This window comes from Nicotiana tomentosiformis, chromosome 7, assembly GCF_000390325.3.
Source record: "Nicotiana tomentosiformis chromosome 7, ASM39032v3, whole genome shotgun sequence".
Lineage (NCBI taxonomy): Eukaryota > Viridiplantae > Streptophyta > Magnoliopsida > Solanales > Solanaceae > Nicotiana > Nicotiana tomentosiformis.
This window is the reverse complement of record NC_090818.1, coordinates 126,633,461-126,648,963: the sequence shown is the minus strand read 5'-3', so window position 1 is coordinate 126,648,963 and position 15,503 is coordinate 126,633,461. Positions and strand designations below refer to the sequence as shown.

Here is a 15,503-nt window from a genome sequence, read left to right as displayed (position 1 = left end):
CGTCTCCTCTCCCCACAATTCTAACTCCCTCACGTCCCTTTCCCCACTTCTCACACTCTTCTCACCACTTACTCACATCAGTTCTACAACCCACACATCTATATATTTTGGACTTCACAAATGAAGGAGGGGGATTTTTTTTGAAAAAAAAAAAACGTGAAAACAAGAACAAGGAAAAGCTTTGGAAAAAGCTTGAACCAACACCATCTCCTTCGCTTTCCTCCATTGAAGACTCCTAACATCCGGCCACTCCTCTCTAGACCCCTATCTGTCACTCTCTTGTTCAAGAAGTGAACTTCTTTCAACCTTTAGCCATTAAGCCACCCAAACCAGCCACCACCCACCCTAAAACCAGTTAGAGTTTTCCCTGTTGATGTTCGAGGTCGAAGAGGTCCATTCAAGGTGAGGTTTTCTGGTCAGTTGGGTGATGTCTTGTTCGAGGTTCACGGTTACGATCTCGTGATCTTGGTATTGATGTGTTCTAAACAGACGTGGCTAGTAGCTAGTAGTTTTTGTACATGAAGTTTCATTATAAATTGAAGAAGGTGTCATATTGAGGAGATGGGCTAATGCTCGAGGTTTACCTGTGCAAGAGGGTCACAAATTTCTTACTCCAAATTTCAAAAAATATTTGCAACATTTCTTCCAAACTGGGAATACAAGTTATCACTGCTTTTGCTTTCTCTACTGAGAACTGGACCCGTTCCCAGGTACTCATGCCACATTGCAACTCCAACTTTAACCTCGTTCCTATTTTAATTTGTTGGCTTACTTTTGAACTTTGAAATGGACCTACGTATTCATATGTGTTCGATATTAATTATTTGAATTATATATTTTCTCTTATCATAATGGCAAGCATGTTCGTTCTAAATAAATATATATAAATCTTCTTTCTAATTCAATTAGTTTGCCAATAGATATTAGCAGTAACGAAAGCCTCATGCATTCGTGCAAACGAAGTGATGATGATTTTTTTTTCCCTTAAATATATATATTTGTCCATGAGAAGTTTCTTTACTGACTTTTCCATTATAGAAGTTTCTTGGTTTAAATCTACTAGTAATTGGTCATAAGTGTAATTTGTTAAGTCTGCTATTTTAATGACGTAGTTGGAATGTGTAATGATCCTATGGTTTTATTTCATTATTTTACATCATTGTTTAATAGTTCAGATGATTACTAATTTATAGATTATGGCCTAACTTGTTTAAAAATTAATACTTCATAATTATCAAATGCTTCCAACAACTTAGATATATCAGTGATCTTGCTAATGCTCCTTAATTGTAATTTTACACTTCATCCATAATTGACTTCCATAACTCATAGCCTCACAATAATCTCAAAGTTTAGGAAGAATAATGAACACCGTTAGAATACTTTAGGCACTTAATCTATTATCATGATTGTGTACACGTTCGCGTGACATAATTATGATTCCCAAAAGAAATCAAGGTACGCGTTCGCGCGACTTTGGCCAAACAATCTTAAAAATAATAAAGTGTTATTAATTGTGTATACGTACGCGTGACATGATTCTTGACACACCAAACAAAATGAATACACGTACGCGTGATTCGTTTCAAGATAATTCCATAATTACGAATAATAAAGCAATTAAAAGCGGTAAAAAGGCAAATGTACATAGGTTCTAAAAATGAGTAATTAAATAATTTAATTAAGTCAGTTATGATTAAAGCGACCGTGCTAAAATGACGGAATCCGAGAGTGCCTCACACCTTCTCTCGGGTTAACAGAATTTCTTACCCGGTCTTCTGTGTTCGCGGACCGTAATTCGGAGTCAAAACTTCCTCGATTTGGGATTTCAAATAAACCGGTGACTTGGGACACCAGAAATTATCCCAAGTGGCGACTCTGATTAAATAAATAATTCCATTTCGAATAATGTCACTTAAATTGGAAAAACTCCTTTCTTTCCTATTCCCTCGGGAAAAATGAGGTGTGACAGCTCTGGCGACTCTGCTGGGGACAAGAACCCAGAACTTCTGGTTCGGGGTTCAGAATTCGAGCTTATAAGATGATTTATACTTGGCTTTATTGATTTGATGTTATTAATGTATTTTTGGGTCTAATGTGCTAATTGTCGCTTATTTACCGCTTTGATATTATTTGAACTGTATTAAATTATCTTCTTACGCCTCCTTTCTGAGTCTTCTGAATTTATGGTGCACACGTGCGCGTGGCCCACTTTTCTGTTAGAAGTCATACCAATTAGAATGAGGTTGGGTCAGTAACTAGGCCGGGTAGACTTTCGTGCTCCCGGTACATTACCCTCACCTCGGCTCGAGCTGTCCGCTTGGGTAAGCCAGGTCTAAAACACTCCCCTTAGGATTTAAACCTAGAATAACATAGCCTCATGTCGGATCCCTAGTAGGAACGTTTGTTTGCATCATGTGCATTTGACTTTGGGGACTCAACACAGGGGTTGGGTCCGTCTAGGACAGGTGTACCCGAAATTACAAGACCATCGTGATGCATCTTATGTGCTACTTGTGCATTATGTTTAATTTGGTTTGTGCATGTTGACCGGTTTCTAAAATAAAATAAAAATATAAAAATATTGAGGGAAAACCAGAAAGAAGAAAATATGAGGGAGAAAATTTGCCCGATTTTCGAAAATCTCAGTATTTACGCCCCCCCCAAAAAAAAAGCCTGAATTTTTCAAAAAAAAAAAAAAGTGTCATCCTATTCCTGAAATATTTACGAACTACGCGGGTCTGATTCTCACCGGATGTGAGATACGTAGGCAACCTTCATAGGGTTCGGCCCCATTTTTATAAAATAACTATAAAAAAAATGTGTCTAGTGTTTTTTTTAATCAAAAAACAAATAAGCAGATCCAGCTTTGGTTAATCCCAAATCGTTCCTGTCGGAATAGCCTTAGAACATCTTCAAAATTGTTGAAGGTCTGTTCTCGCAAGAACGGACGTGTCTGTCAATTGGGAATCAATTTTACCATAATGCCCTTCCCCCGGCCCTAAAGCTATCCTTGAAAGTAAGAAGGGGCCATAGTTGCAAAAATAGCCACCCTTTCTTTGGTCACAATTGCAAAAATAGCCCCCCTTCTCGTTGATTTTTCTTAAAATTGAGTTATTTACAAAAGATTATTTTGCAAAAGGAGTGCATTGGTTCTGTCTCTTGAGACTAGTGTCAACCCTAACCTTAACCACCCACAGGTACAAAATGAGCACTATCCAGAACACACCATTCACAGTTGTAGACAAGGCTCCACTTCAGCTTCAGATGTGGTGGTATGATTTAGGAGAAGATGGTCAGAAATGGGTCACCAAGCACTTGGGAGCCCTTACAGATATTATGAAAATTAAACCACGGGACGATTTGATTGAGGCACTAGTGACTTTTTGGGACCCCGTTCACAATGTCTTTCGCTTCTCCGATTTTGAGCTAATTCCCACTTTAGATGAGATAGCTGGATATTCCGGGTTTGGCAGGGATTTGAGAAACCAGGAGCTCATATTCCCAAGGGCTCTTTCTGTACACCGATTCTTCGATCTTCTGAACATCAGTAAGCAAATTAGAAAGACCAACGTAGTCGAAGGGTGTTGTTCTTTCTACTTCCTGTACTCTAGGTTCGGGCAACCAAATGGGTTTGAAATGCATGAAAAGGGCCTTAACAACAAGCAGAACAAAGACACATGGCAGATTCATCGTCGCTTCGCCTTCATAATGGCGTTTCTGGGAATCATGGTCTTCCCAAACGAGAAGCGGACAATTGATACCCGCATAGCCAGGGTTGTACAAGTCCTCACTACTAAAGAACATCACACTCTTGCCCCGATCATTTTATCAGACATTTATCGGGCGTTGACTTTGTGCAAGTCCGGGGCAAAATTCTTCGAAGGGTGCAATATTTTGTTACAAATGTGGTTAATTGAGAATCTCCGACATCACCCCAAGTTCATGAGCTATGGTCCGAACAAGGACAATTTCATTGAGAGTTACGAAGAAAGAGTAAAAGATTACAACTCTCCAGAAGGGGTGGAAGCCTGGATATCCTACCTAAGATCTTTAAATGCAAGTCAAATTGAGTGGACTTTGGGATGGCTCCCGCTAAGAGAGGTGATACACATGTCGGCCCTAAAAAGTTATTTGCTATTGTTGGGTTTGAGAAGTGTCCAGCCGTATGCGCCACACAGAGTTCTAAGACAGCTAGGAAGGTACCAAGTAGTACCTAAGGATGAAGATTTGAGTGTGCAAGTTATTGAGCTACACCCCGAAGCCCCACTCCCCGAAGCTTTAATCCAGCAAATTTGGAATGGTTGTCGCTACTTGAAATATGATACTCAGGTGCCAGATCCTGCGAGAGGTGAGGTAGATCCGGGTTATGCTATATGGTTTGGGAAGAGGTCTCACGTGGATGATGTGCCAGAGCCCAAAAGGCCCACAAAAAGGCCGCATGTTCAAGCCTTTGATGATAAAATCCAAGAACGGTTGGCTTGGGGTGAACGTGAAAAGGGATACAAAACAACTATTCATGCCTTAGAAGAAAGGTTGAGAAACCTCAATTTTGAGAAAGACTTGCAAGAACAAGAAGCCGAAGGGGAAAAGAAGAGTCTGATCTGCAAAAATGAAGCCCTTCGTGCTCAACTTCAACAGATGAAGAAAGCCTCTGAAGTGCCAGTGAGAAGTTGGTAAGACCAGAGAACCATTGCCAATCTGATGGAAAAAGTGCAAAATTATGATTCCCTCTTGGCAAAGACTGAAAAGTCGTTGGACAAAGCCAATGAAAAGATCATACAGCTAAATGAGAAGGCCGAATCAAGTAAGGATTGCCAAGTAACACAATTTGAAGAAAAGAGGGCTCAATTCGAGAGAGAAGGCCCATTGGGTACGTTCAGAAGCTCAGCTCCATGCACAGTTGGAAGAAATGAGAAGGTACAATAGAGAATACCAGCATGCAGATTTTGATAGGGAGATGGCTCAGGCGAGACTCGAGCAGGCTAGACTTCGGGCTCAGTTGGAGTCAGCCTTAGATCGTGAGGGCCACATAAGGGAGATAGCCACCACTCGCCAGCAGCAGTTACAAGAACGAGACCAGAATTTCCAGTACTTCAAAGAGCAAGTTCATAATTTGGCTATTTATACCGCTCAAAGTTATGTGAACTGCCAAGGGATGGATTATGAGAAGTTTTTGGAGCATGCACCTACTTTTGCCCGTCATCTTGCAGCAGAGTTAGAAAGGATGTACCGTACATTAGGGGGTCAACCAGGGCAAGCCCCACCATGAGCAGATGTTCCAGTGTTTGAAAGCTAGAAGATTGTGGAGTTGAATTATAGTCGTAGTTGTTAGAACTTTTTATGTAGTAGTTATGTTTTAGTTTGAGTCATTGTTGAATCTTTAAAATCGCTGTCTTTTAGTCTTGTCAGAGTTTGGTAAGTCATTTTCAATGTAATGTCCTTTCTGTTATTGTATTATTTCGTTTTGTTAAAAAAAAAAAAAAGCCTACTATTATTATTTTCCCCTGAACTACGTAATGGTCTGATTCATGCGGCGTCATGATACGTAGGCAATCCTCATCGGATGCGATCATAACCATAATTAATCTATAAAAAAAATGAATGAAAAAAAAACCCGCTAAATTCAAGATGAAAATAAACCAATAAATCAATAAGCCGGGATGAAACATAAAGCCTTCCAAGATCATTTTAGAAATGAAAATGGCATTAGGTGCATAACATATAATGTGTGATTAATATCTGCAAAATGCCTAACTCTAACACGTTTGTTGTTTGTCATTTTAAAAGATAAAGTAAAACAGAGGTGGTTGGTTTGTGGTTTAAACTGGCGACTCACCCTTACAACACGAGATCAAAAGGAAAAAGTAGAATGGCAAACAACAGTGAGAATGAGTCAGATAATGATGATGTCCATGGACAATTGGTTGAACAAGGTTCAGGACTGGTTGAAGAAGTAAGAGTGTTGAAGCAACAATTGGCAGAGATGTACCAAGCCTGGGTGAATGGACAAGCACCGCCCTCACTACCCATAGGGCCTTCGGATAATCTTCATAATGTGTCAGTTGCCACTCAATTGCCTATCTCCATAATAAGTAACCCATTGTACCAACCTGGATTCAGTCCGAGCTTTAACCTTCCCACTATCCCCAGTACCTCCATTCCACATCCTCCAATCGCACCCCTCAGAAATGACCCACCTACTATACCCATTGTCCATACTTTCACTGTCCCTCAACCGGCTCTTGCTCAAAAGTCCAATAATGATCCATAGCTGGATGCTCATGATGCCCAACATTACTCTCCAGAACTGACTTTAAAGGTTCTAGATTCATACAAGCACACTCCTCATAACGTGTTCCCAATTGAGATCAAAAAGCCCGAAAAGAATATGGAACAAGAGGAAATGATCAGAAAAATGAAGAGCTTGGAACAAACCATGAGAAACATACAGGGTTTGGGGGGCCACAAGAGTGTTTCGTTTAACGATCTATGCATGTTTCCCCATGTTCATTTGCCACCCGACTTCAAGACCCCCAAGTTTGACAAGTATGATGGGCATGGTGATCCCGTTGCCCATTTGAAGAGATATTGTAATCAACTAAGGGGAGAGGGAGGCAAAGAAGAATTGCTCATGGCTTATTTTGGGGAAAGTTTGACAGGAATTGCTTCAGAGTGGTTCATAGATCAAGACATCTCTCACTGGCACGTTTGGAATGACATGGCTCAAGATTTTGTTCAACAGTTTCAGTACAATATTGATATAGTGCCAGACCGCTCCTCTCTCGTCAACATAAAGAAGAAACCAACAGAAAGCTTCAGAGAATATGCAATCAAGTGGAGAGAGCAAGCTGCTAGGGTCAAACCACCAATGAAAGAGGCAGAAATGATTGACTATTTTCTCCAAGCTCAGGATCCAGATTACCTCCATTACATGTTGGCCGCCATCGGTAAACCTTTTGCTGAGGCGATTAAGATTGGTGAAATAGTTGAGAATGGCATGAAGTCAGGCAAAATTGTGAGTCAGGCAGCCCTTAAGGCAACCACACAAGCAATTCAAAGCGGGTCAGGCAATTTCGGAAATCGGAAAAAGAAGGAGGAAGGATCCATGATGGCATCTGGGTTCGGGGGAGTTCAAAGAGGAATAGCTCCTTCTTACGTGCAATTTCAACAAGGACTATCCAATTCTCTTCAACATTATTATCCGCCTCAAGGTCCCCGATACTCAGTTCCCCTGCAACAATACACAGTGTTTAATGCTCAGGCTTATGCTAGGCCTCCCAATCACCAACAATGGCGGGCACCGATTCCACAAGACTCCCGTCAACTCCGGCCGAATTTTGAGTCACCATATAATCCTCGTCCCCGACAAGAATATGTGAGAGAATAGGAGCCAAAGAAAGAGTTCACCCCAATTGGAGAATCGTATACAAGCCTATTTCGAAAGTTGATGCAGTTGAAGTTGATTGAACCTATTATGACGCGCTATGTGAATCCAAATTCAAAAGGTTTTGACTCAAATGCAAGATGTGAGTATCACTCTAACACCCAAGGGCATAGTACTGAAAACTGTTGGACATTAAAGAAAGCCATTGAAAATTTGATTGAAGCAAAGGCAATTGTGGTAACAAACAATGAGGATACTCCTAATATCACAAACAATCCGCTCCCAACTCATGATAATACACATTTTATTGGGATGATTTGTGATGATCGGGATTATAAGCAGTCTGGCAAGACAGAGATGGTTGTTAGAACCATAGGGTCAGAACCAAAAGTGATAGTGAGCCCGCCGCAATTGGCACCATTGATGGTGAAAGGTGCGAATTCTAGTTTGAACTTGGCATGTTCTGAAAAAACGATTCTTTATGTTCCTAGAAGCAAAAAAAAGGTTGAGGTTCAATTGGGTGGGCCAAAACTTTACATCCCCGAAGGCATTCAAAAGATCATTCCGAATAATGGTTTGAGGAATATAACAGAGCCAGTCGTGATCCGACCTGTTGCCCAACTCCTAGTGACAAACACAAAAGCTATTCCCTGGAATTATAACAAGACTGTCATGACATACAAAGGAAAAGAGATAGTTGAAGAAACAAGTGAAATGGGGGGCTTGACCCGCTCTGGAAGGTGTTATTCACCAGAGGAATTGAGAAAAGCTAAGCAAGCCAGGGAAAGTCACTTGCCAGTGAAAGAACCCGTTACAAAAAAAGAAGCGGAGGAATTCCTTAAGAAGATGAAAATGCAAGACTACTCAATCATTGACCAACTAAGGAAAACTCCTGCTCAGATATCTTTGTTATCTCTACTTTTGCATTCAGAAGAGCATCGTCGTGTGTTGATCAAAACTCTGAACGAGGCATATGTCTCAGAAAAGACAACGGTGAATCAGCTAGAAAAAATGGCTGAAAGATTCTTTGAAGTAAATAGAATTACTTTCAGCGATGATGATTTGCCTGAGGAAGGGGCTGGCCACAATAGAGCTTTGCATCTTATGGTCAAATGTGAAGGGCACTACGTAAAAGGAGTCATGATTGATGGAGGCTCAAGTGTAGATGTGTGTCCTCTTTCTACTCTACAACAGCTGAACATTGACAATAACAGAATTCGAACCAGTAATGTCAGCATCAGAGCTTTTGATGGTTCAAAAAGAGACACTATTGGGGAAATCGAACTCACCATGACAATCGGCCCGGTTGATTTTAACATTGTCTTTCAAGTGTTAGATATGGAAACTTCCTATAATTTTCTTTTGGGAAGGCCGTGGATCCATATGGCCAGAGCTGTACCATCCACCCTACATCAAATGGTCAAATTTGAGTGTGACGGGCAAGAAATTATTGTTCATGGGGAGGACGACTCATCCGTCTATAAAGACCCATCCATTCCATATATCGAGGCCAAGGAAGGATGTGAATCCATCATATATCAAGCATTTGAGGTGATTGAGGTGGACCAAGTGGAAGAAGGAAAACCAATTCTGCATCCCCGTCTTTCAGCCACATCTATGATGGTAGCTTCGCTGATGTTGAGGAACGGCTATGAACCAGGAAAAGGATTGGGATCCTCTCTGCAAGGAATTGTGAACCCCATTGCTCCATTTTCGAAGAAAAATACCTTTGGCTTGGGCTTTAAACCAACATCAGCTGACATAGACAGAGCCAAGGCCCGCAAAAAGAATGGTTGGAATCTGTCCAAACCAATCCCTCACATTGCCTACTCTTTTGTCAAGCCACAATTTGAAGAAGTCCAAAATCCTTCTACTCAGGATGACATTGACGGAGTTTGTCAGGGTCTCAAGGAGATGTTCTATGAGATTAATATGGTTCAAGTTGGGGAGGGCCCTAGCCGTGCAAGTGTTCAACTGATTGGTCCAGATACTTCGCTCAGCAACTGGGAAGCAATTCCTCTTCCCATCAGGAAGGAGACTTGGTAGCCTGTTTTGTTGTTTTTTCTGTATTTGGATTATTTTAAGGGTTGTAATCCAGATATTTTAGTATAATTGCTTTGCTGTGATGTTAACCCTTCTATCCTTTCAAATTCAATGAAATGAAGTTTCATTTTCGTAGTAAAATTCTATCTTTTTATTTTCCTAATTTTTGTTAATTTCTTATCATTTTCAGTTTCGATAATGCTGTCTTTAAAAATATCACATGCATGCGGAATTCATGCCCAGATCTTAAAAAGCTGTCTAATCTCGAAATAATGAATCAAGAAGTTGAGTATGACGAAGATGAGGCTTTTAGAGAAATGAAAAGGCAATTGGATCAATTTGAGAATAAGCCTAAGCCTAACTTAAATGAAACTGAGGCAATTAACCTGGGAAGTCCTGAAGAAACCAGAGAAACAAAAATAAGCATTCATACTAAACAAAAGACGAGAGATGCCATAATTCAAGTTTTGTCGAGTACAGAGATGTATTTGCTTGGTCGTATGATCACATGCCGGGTTTGAGTGCCGATCTAGTGGTCCATAAGCTTCCCACACATTCTAATTTTCCACCAATCCAGTAAAAACAAAGGAATTTTAAGACAGACATGAGTGATAAGATTAAAGAAGAAATCACGAAGCAACTAAGTGCAAATGTGATCAGGGTCGTCCGATACACTACATGGTTAGCAAATGTTGTGCCAGTGCCAAAGAAGGATGGGAAAATCAGAGTTTGTGTTGACTATAGGGATTTAAACAAAGCAAGTCCAAAGGACAACTTTCCCTTACCCAACATTCATATCCTTGTTGATAATTGTGCTAAACATGAAATCCAATCTTTTGTGGATTGTTATGCCGGATATCACCAAATTCTGATGGATAAAGAAGATGCAAAAAGACCGCCTTCACAACTCCATGGGGAACTTATTGTTATAGGGTCATGCCATTCAGTTTGAAGAATGCAGGGGCAACTTACATGAGAGCCATGACTATCATATTCCATGACATGATGCACAAAAAGATTGAAGTGTATGTTGATGATGTGATCATTAAGTCGAGAACACAAGATGACCATGTGCAAGACTTGAAAAAGTTCTTTGAAAGGCTACGAAGGTACAATCTCAAACTCAATCCAGCCAAATGTGCATTTGGAGTTCCTTCTGGGAAGCTTTTGGGTTTTATAGTTAGTCGAAGAGGCATTGAGTTAGATCCCTCCAAGATAAAGACCATTCGAGAGCTGCCTCCCCCGAAGAACAAAACAGAAGTCATGAGTTTACTCGGGAGGTTGAATTACATCAGCAGGTTCATCGCGCAGCTTACAACCACATGTGAGCCTATTTTTATGTTGTTAAAAAAGAACGCCGCTATCAAGTGGACAGATGAGTGCCAAGAAGCTTTTGATAAGATCAAGGAATGTTTGTCAAATCCCCCTGTTTTGGTCCCGCCGGAACCTGGTAGGCCTCTGTTTTTATATCTGTCAGTAACGGATAGTACCTTTGGTTGTGTTCTGGGTCAACATGATGCCACAGGCAAAAGGGAACAAGCAATATATTATTTGAGCAAAACGTTCACCACTTATGAGGCCAAATACACTCTTTTGGAAAGAACATGTTGCGCCTTAACCTGGGTCGCCCAGAAGCTTAGGCATTATCTTTTGGCCTATACAACTTACCTCATATCCCGAATGGATCCCCTGAAGTACATCTTTCAGAAGCCGATGCCAACAGGCAAATTGGCAAAGTGGCAAATCTTGCTCACAGAGTTTGATATTGTTTATGTCACTCGCACTGCCATGAAGGCACAAGCTTTGGCTGATCATCTGGCAGAAAACCCGGTTGATGATGAGTATGAATCTTTGAACACATATTTCCCAGATGAAGAGGTTAATTTAGTTGAAGAAATAGTCCAAGATGACAGTCAAATTTGGAAACTATACTTTGATGGGGCTGTCAACATCAAAGGCATAGGGATTGGGACAATTCTGGTATCACCTACTGGGCAACATTACCCTGCTACGGTTCGACTTTGTTTTTTCTGTACAAACAACACAGCAGAATATGAAGCTTGCATCATGGGTCTGAACATGGCGATAAATCTAAATGTGCATGAACTGTTGGTGATGGGAGATTCAGATTTGCTTATTCGGCAGGCTCAAGGTGATTGGGAGACTCGAGACATCAAGCTTATTCCATATAGACAATGTGTGGAGGATCTTAGCAAAAGGTTCAAGTCCATCGAATTCAGGTACATTCCCAGGTTTCACAATGAATTAGCCGATGCCTTGGCCACCCTAGCCTCAATGCTTCCATATCCGGGTAATACTCACATTGACCCATTAGAAATTCAAATTCGGTATCAACATGGTTATTGCAATACAATTGAAGCAGAACCAGATGGTGAACCATGGTAATGTGATATTAAATAGTTTCTGAAAACAAGAGAATATCCGGAACATGCTAATAGGGATCAAAAGAGAACTATTAGGCGACTCTCTAATGGTTTCTTTTTGAGTGGGGAAATCCTATACAAAAGAACTCTGGATTTGAATTTGTTGAGATGTGTGGATGCCAAAGAAGCTGAAATAATTATGAATGAGGTGCATTCGGGAGTTTGTGGTCCGCACATGAATGGATATGTTCTAGCAAAGAAAATCCTTCGGGCAGGATATTATTGGCTTACTATGGAACGAGATTGCTTTCGTTTTGTTCGCAAGTGCCACTAGTGTCAGATTCACAGTGATTTGATTCACTCGCCTCCTTCAGAGTTGTATCCTATGTCGGCTCCTTGGCTTTTTGTTGCTTGGGGAATGGACGTCATTGGCCCAATCGAGCCAAAAGCTTCAAATGGGCACAGATTCATTTTGGTTGCAATTGATTACTTCACCAAATGGGTGGAAGCTATTACATTGAAAGCAGTAGTAGACTTTGTTCACTCCAACATTATCTGTCGTTTCGGTATTCCAAAAACCATTATTACAGATAATGCTGCTAATTTGAATAGTCATCTGATGAAGGAGGTATGTGAACAATTTAAAATTGAGCATCGCAATTCTACTCCTTACCGTCCCAAAGCTAATGGAGCTGTTGAAGCTACAAATAAGAACATCAAGAAGATTCTTAGGAAGATGATCCAAGGGTCTAGACAATGGCACGAGAAACTGCCTTTTGCTCTTTTGGGATACCGGACAACTGTCCGTACATCAGTTGGCGCAACGCCCTACTTATTGGTTTATGGAACTGAAGCGGTCATACCTGCTGAAATTGAGATTCCCTCTCTCCGAATCATTGTTGAAGCAGGGATTGAGGACACTGAATGGGTGAAGTCCCGATTGGAACAGTTGAATTTGATTGATGAAAAGCGTTTGGCGGCAGTTTGTTTTGGTCAGTTATACCAACAAAGAATGGCACGCGCTTACAATAAGAAAGTGCGCCCAAGAAAATTCGAGGTAGGACAACTTGTTTTGAAACGTATCTTTCCGCACCAGGTAGAAGCAAAAGGAAAGTTCGCCCCAAATTGGCAAGGTCCTTACCTCGTCAAGAAAGTATTGTCAAAAGGAACTCTACACTTGGTAGATATAGAAGGAAAGGTGACTGATATATCCGTCAATGCAGATGCGGTCAAGAGATACTATGTATGACATGGCTATGTTGGGGCATTCTTATATTTAGCATTCTCAGGTTGGGATGACGAAAGGCTATCATTCTCGCTACCCAAACACTGGTCAACCCTAGTTATCCCTTTGAAGCCTTGTTTATATTTCTTTGTTTTCCCCTCTTTTGGAACCAATGTACTACAAAAAAAAAAAAGTTCATGTTAATTGAACTACGTTCGACCTGATTCCGAAAGGATACGTAGGCAGCCTCACTCTGGGGTTCGGTCACACCAAAACAAAAATCCACATGTCCCCAGTATTCAAATAAACTGGGGCATGGTTTTATTTTATTTTCGACGGTTGTTCCATCAAAATGGGTCCAAAAGTTGTAATTCAGTTGAGTATTTCTTTTTACCTTTTCCTGCTAAGACCTTCTGATCAACTTTCGAGAATGCTAAGTCAGTATACTACGGGTGATGCCTCCGTCATTGTAAAGAGAGAAAAATAAATGAGAGAGTCTTATTGGTGAAAACCCTCACGGGCACTATAAGGCAATGGTGAGTTGAGAGAAAGATAGATGAGAGAGGCCAATTGGTGAAAACCCACAAAGGGCATCATTGATCGATTTAAGGCTTCATACATCCCGACACAAGCATGGTCAAGACAAAGAACTCAATTTCAAAGTTAAGTTTACAACAGATTTCGAGAATTAGACGGTTCAAACGGATCGGGCATCCAGTCCAAAGTGCATGTCATGTTCATTGAAGTCAGCATATTTCCTCTAGATAAGTCCTTTCTTATTCTTTCCTCTGAAAGGGACACTTCTTGATTAAGTTGTAATACCTATTAGTTCACCTTCTTATTTTCTTTCGCATTACTTTTTTGAGTCCCTTTCAATCTAATTTTGTCAAAGCAAAGCAAAGAAAAGGCCGCAAAACTGGTTACAGTTTCCCCGTTATATAAAGCAAAGATTGTTCGGCATAAACCGTATGGGCAAAGGCATAAAGCCATCTATGATTTTCCTTGACGAGCAAAGGGATGGAAGGGCTGAACAATGTTCCAAGGGTCAACAAAAGTTACTCAGTTAAAAGATTTTTGGGAGCAAGGTTGTTTGCACCACAAATACAAATGGTGATAGGCACAAAATAGTCAGGTTTCGATGCTGAGAAAGAAGATCTCCAGAAAGTAAAGATAGAATCTCCCAGCAATTTGTACGATCATCGACTGAGTTAGCTTTTCTAACAAGTGTAATGGACGCAAGGTCAAGTCACCCAAGAAATCAAGGCCACAAACTGACCACCATTTTAAAACTAACAAATCTTTCTTTGTTCAGAACAGGAACAAAACAGTTGTAGGAAATAGTTCGTGAAAAGACGAACACCACCAAGTGAAGTTCTCAAATCCTTGATTTTCTTCCAATATACATGTAATCATTTTATTTTTAGTTTCATTTTAGGGAACCAATACCCTAAATTCAACACAGGGTACTACATCCCCTGGTTGCATTACTTTCTGCTAACATAGGGTACGATATTCCCTAGTAGTATCTTAGAGTGCCACGAGCCTCATTTTATTGCTAACATGGGGTACAACATTCCCTAGTAGCATCCCAGAGTGCCAAGAGCCTCATCTTATTGCCAACACAGGGTACTACATCCCCTGGTTGCATTTCTTGTTGCAAACATAGGGTACGACATTCCCTAGTAACATCGCAGAGAGCCAAGAGCCTCATCTTATTGCCAAACACAGGGTACTACATCCCCTGGTTACATTTTAGTGCCAACATAGGGTACAACATTCCCTAGTAGCATCTTAGAGTGCCAAGAGCCTCACCTTATTGCCAACACAGGGTACTACATCCCCTGGTTGCATTTCTTGTTGCAAACATAGGGTACGACATTCCCTAGTAGCATCTCAGAGAGCCACGAGCCTCATCTTATTGCCAAACACAGGGTACTACATCCCCTGGTTACATTTTAGTGCCAACATAGGGTACAACATTCCCTAGTAGCATCTTAGAGTGCCACGAGCATCATTTTATTGCTAACATTGGGTACGACATTCCCTAGTAGCATCCTAGAGTGCCATGAGCCTCATCGTATTGCCAACGCAGGGTACTACATCCCGTGGTTGTATTTCTTATTGCAAACATAGGGTACGACATTCCCTAGTAGCATCCTAGAGTGCCACGAGCCTCATCTTATTGTCAACACTGGGTACGACATTCCCCGGTTGCCTTCCTTCTGGTTAACATAGGGTACGACATCCCTATTATTCAAAAAAAAAAAAAAAAAGAGAAGAAAAAGATACCCATTTGTTTCTTTTTCAATTCTTTATTTTGCAATAGCAAAGATAGTTTAATGTGTTTTTAATAACTCACAAAATATTTCCTAGTGCAAACTGGGGCAGAAATATTTTGTTCGTTTTGTCTGTTTCTGATGGCTTGCAGGTTTTTCTGCAAAGCACGGATTGGATGTGCAAAAAT

General features: G+C 40.7%; 1 protein-coding gene across 1 annotated transcript; it reads left to right on the top strand.

Moving 5' to 3' along the window:
* The first annotated feature begins 2,940 nt into the window (after positions 1-2,940).
* On the top strand, positions 2,941-4,680 carry LOC138896342 (uncharacterized). The gene has a single exon (XM_070181142.1). It carries the CDS (start codon positions 3,208-3,210, stop codon positions 4,678-4,680), a length of 1,473 nt encoding a protein of 490 aa, XP_070037243.1. The 5' UTR covers positions 2,941-3,207.
* Positions 4,681-15,503: the final 10,823 nt, after the last annotated feature.

Excerpts from the sequence above, each read along its gene's own strand:
- LOC138896342 (XM_070181142.1), top strand. The coding sequence starts at position 3,208 with ATGAGCACTATCCAGAACACACCATTCACAGTTGTAGACAAGGCTCCA.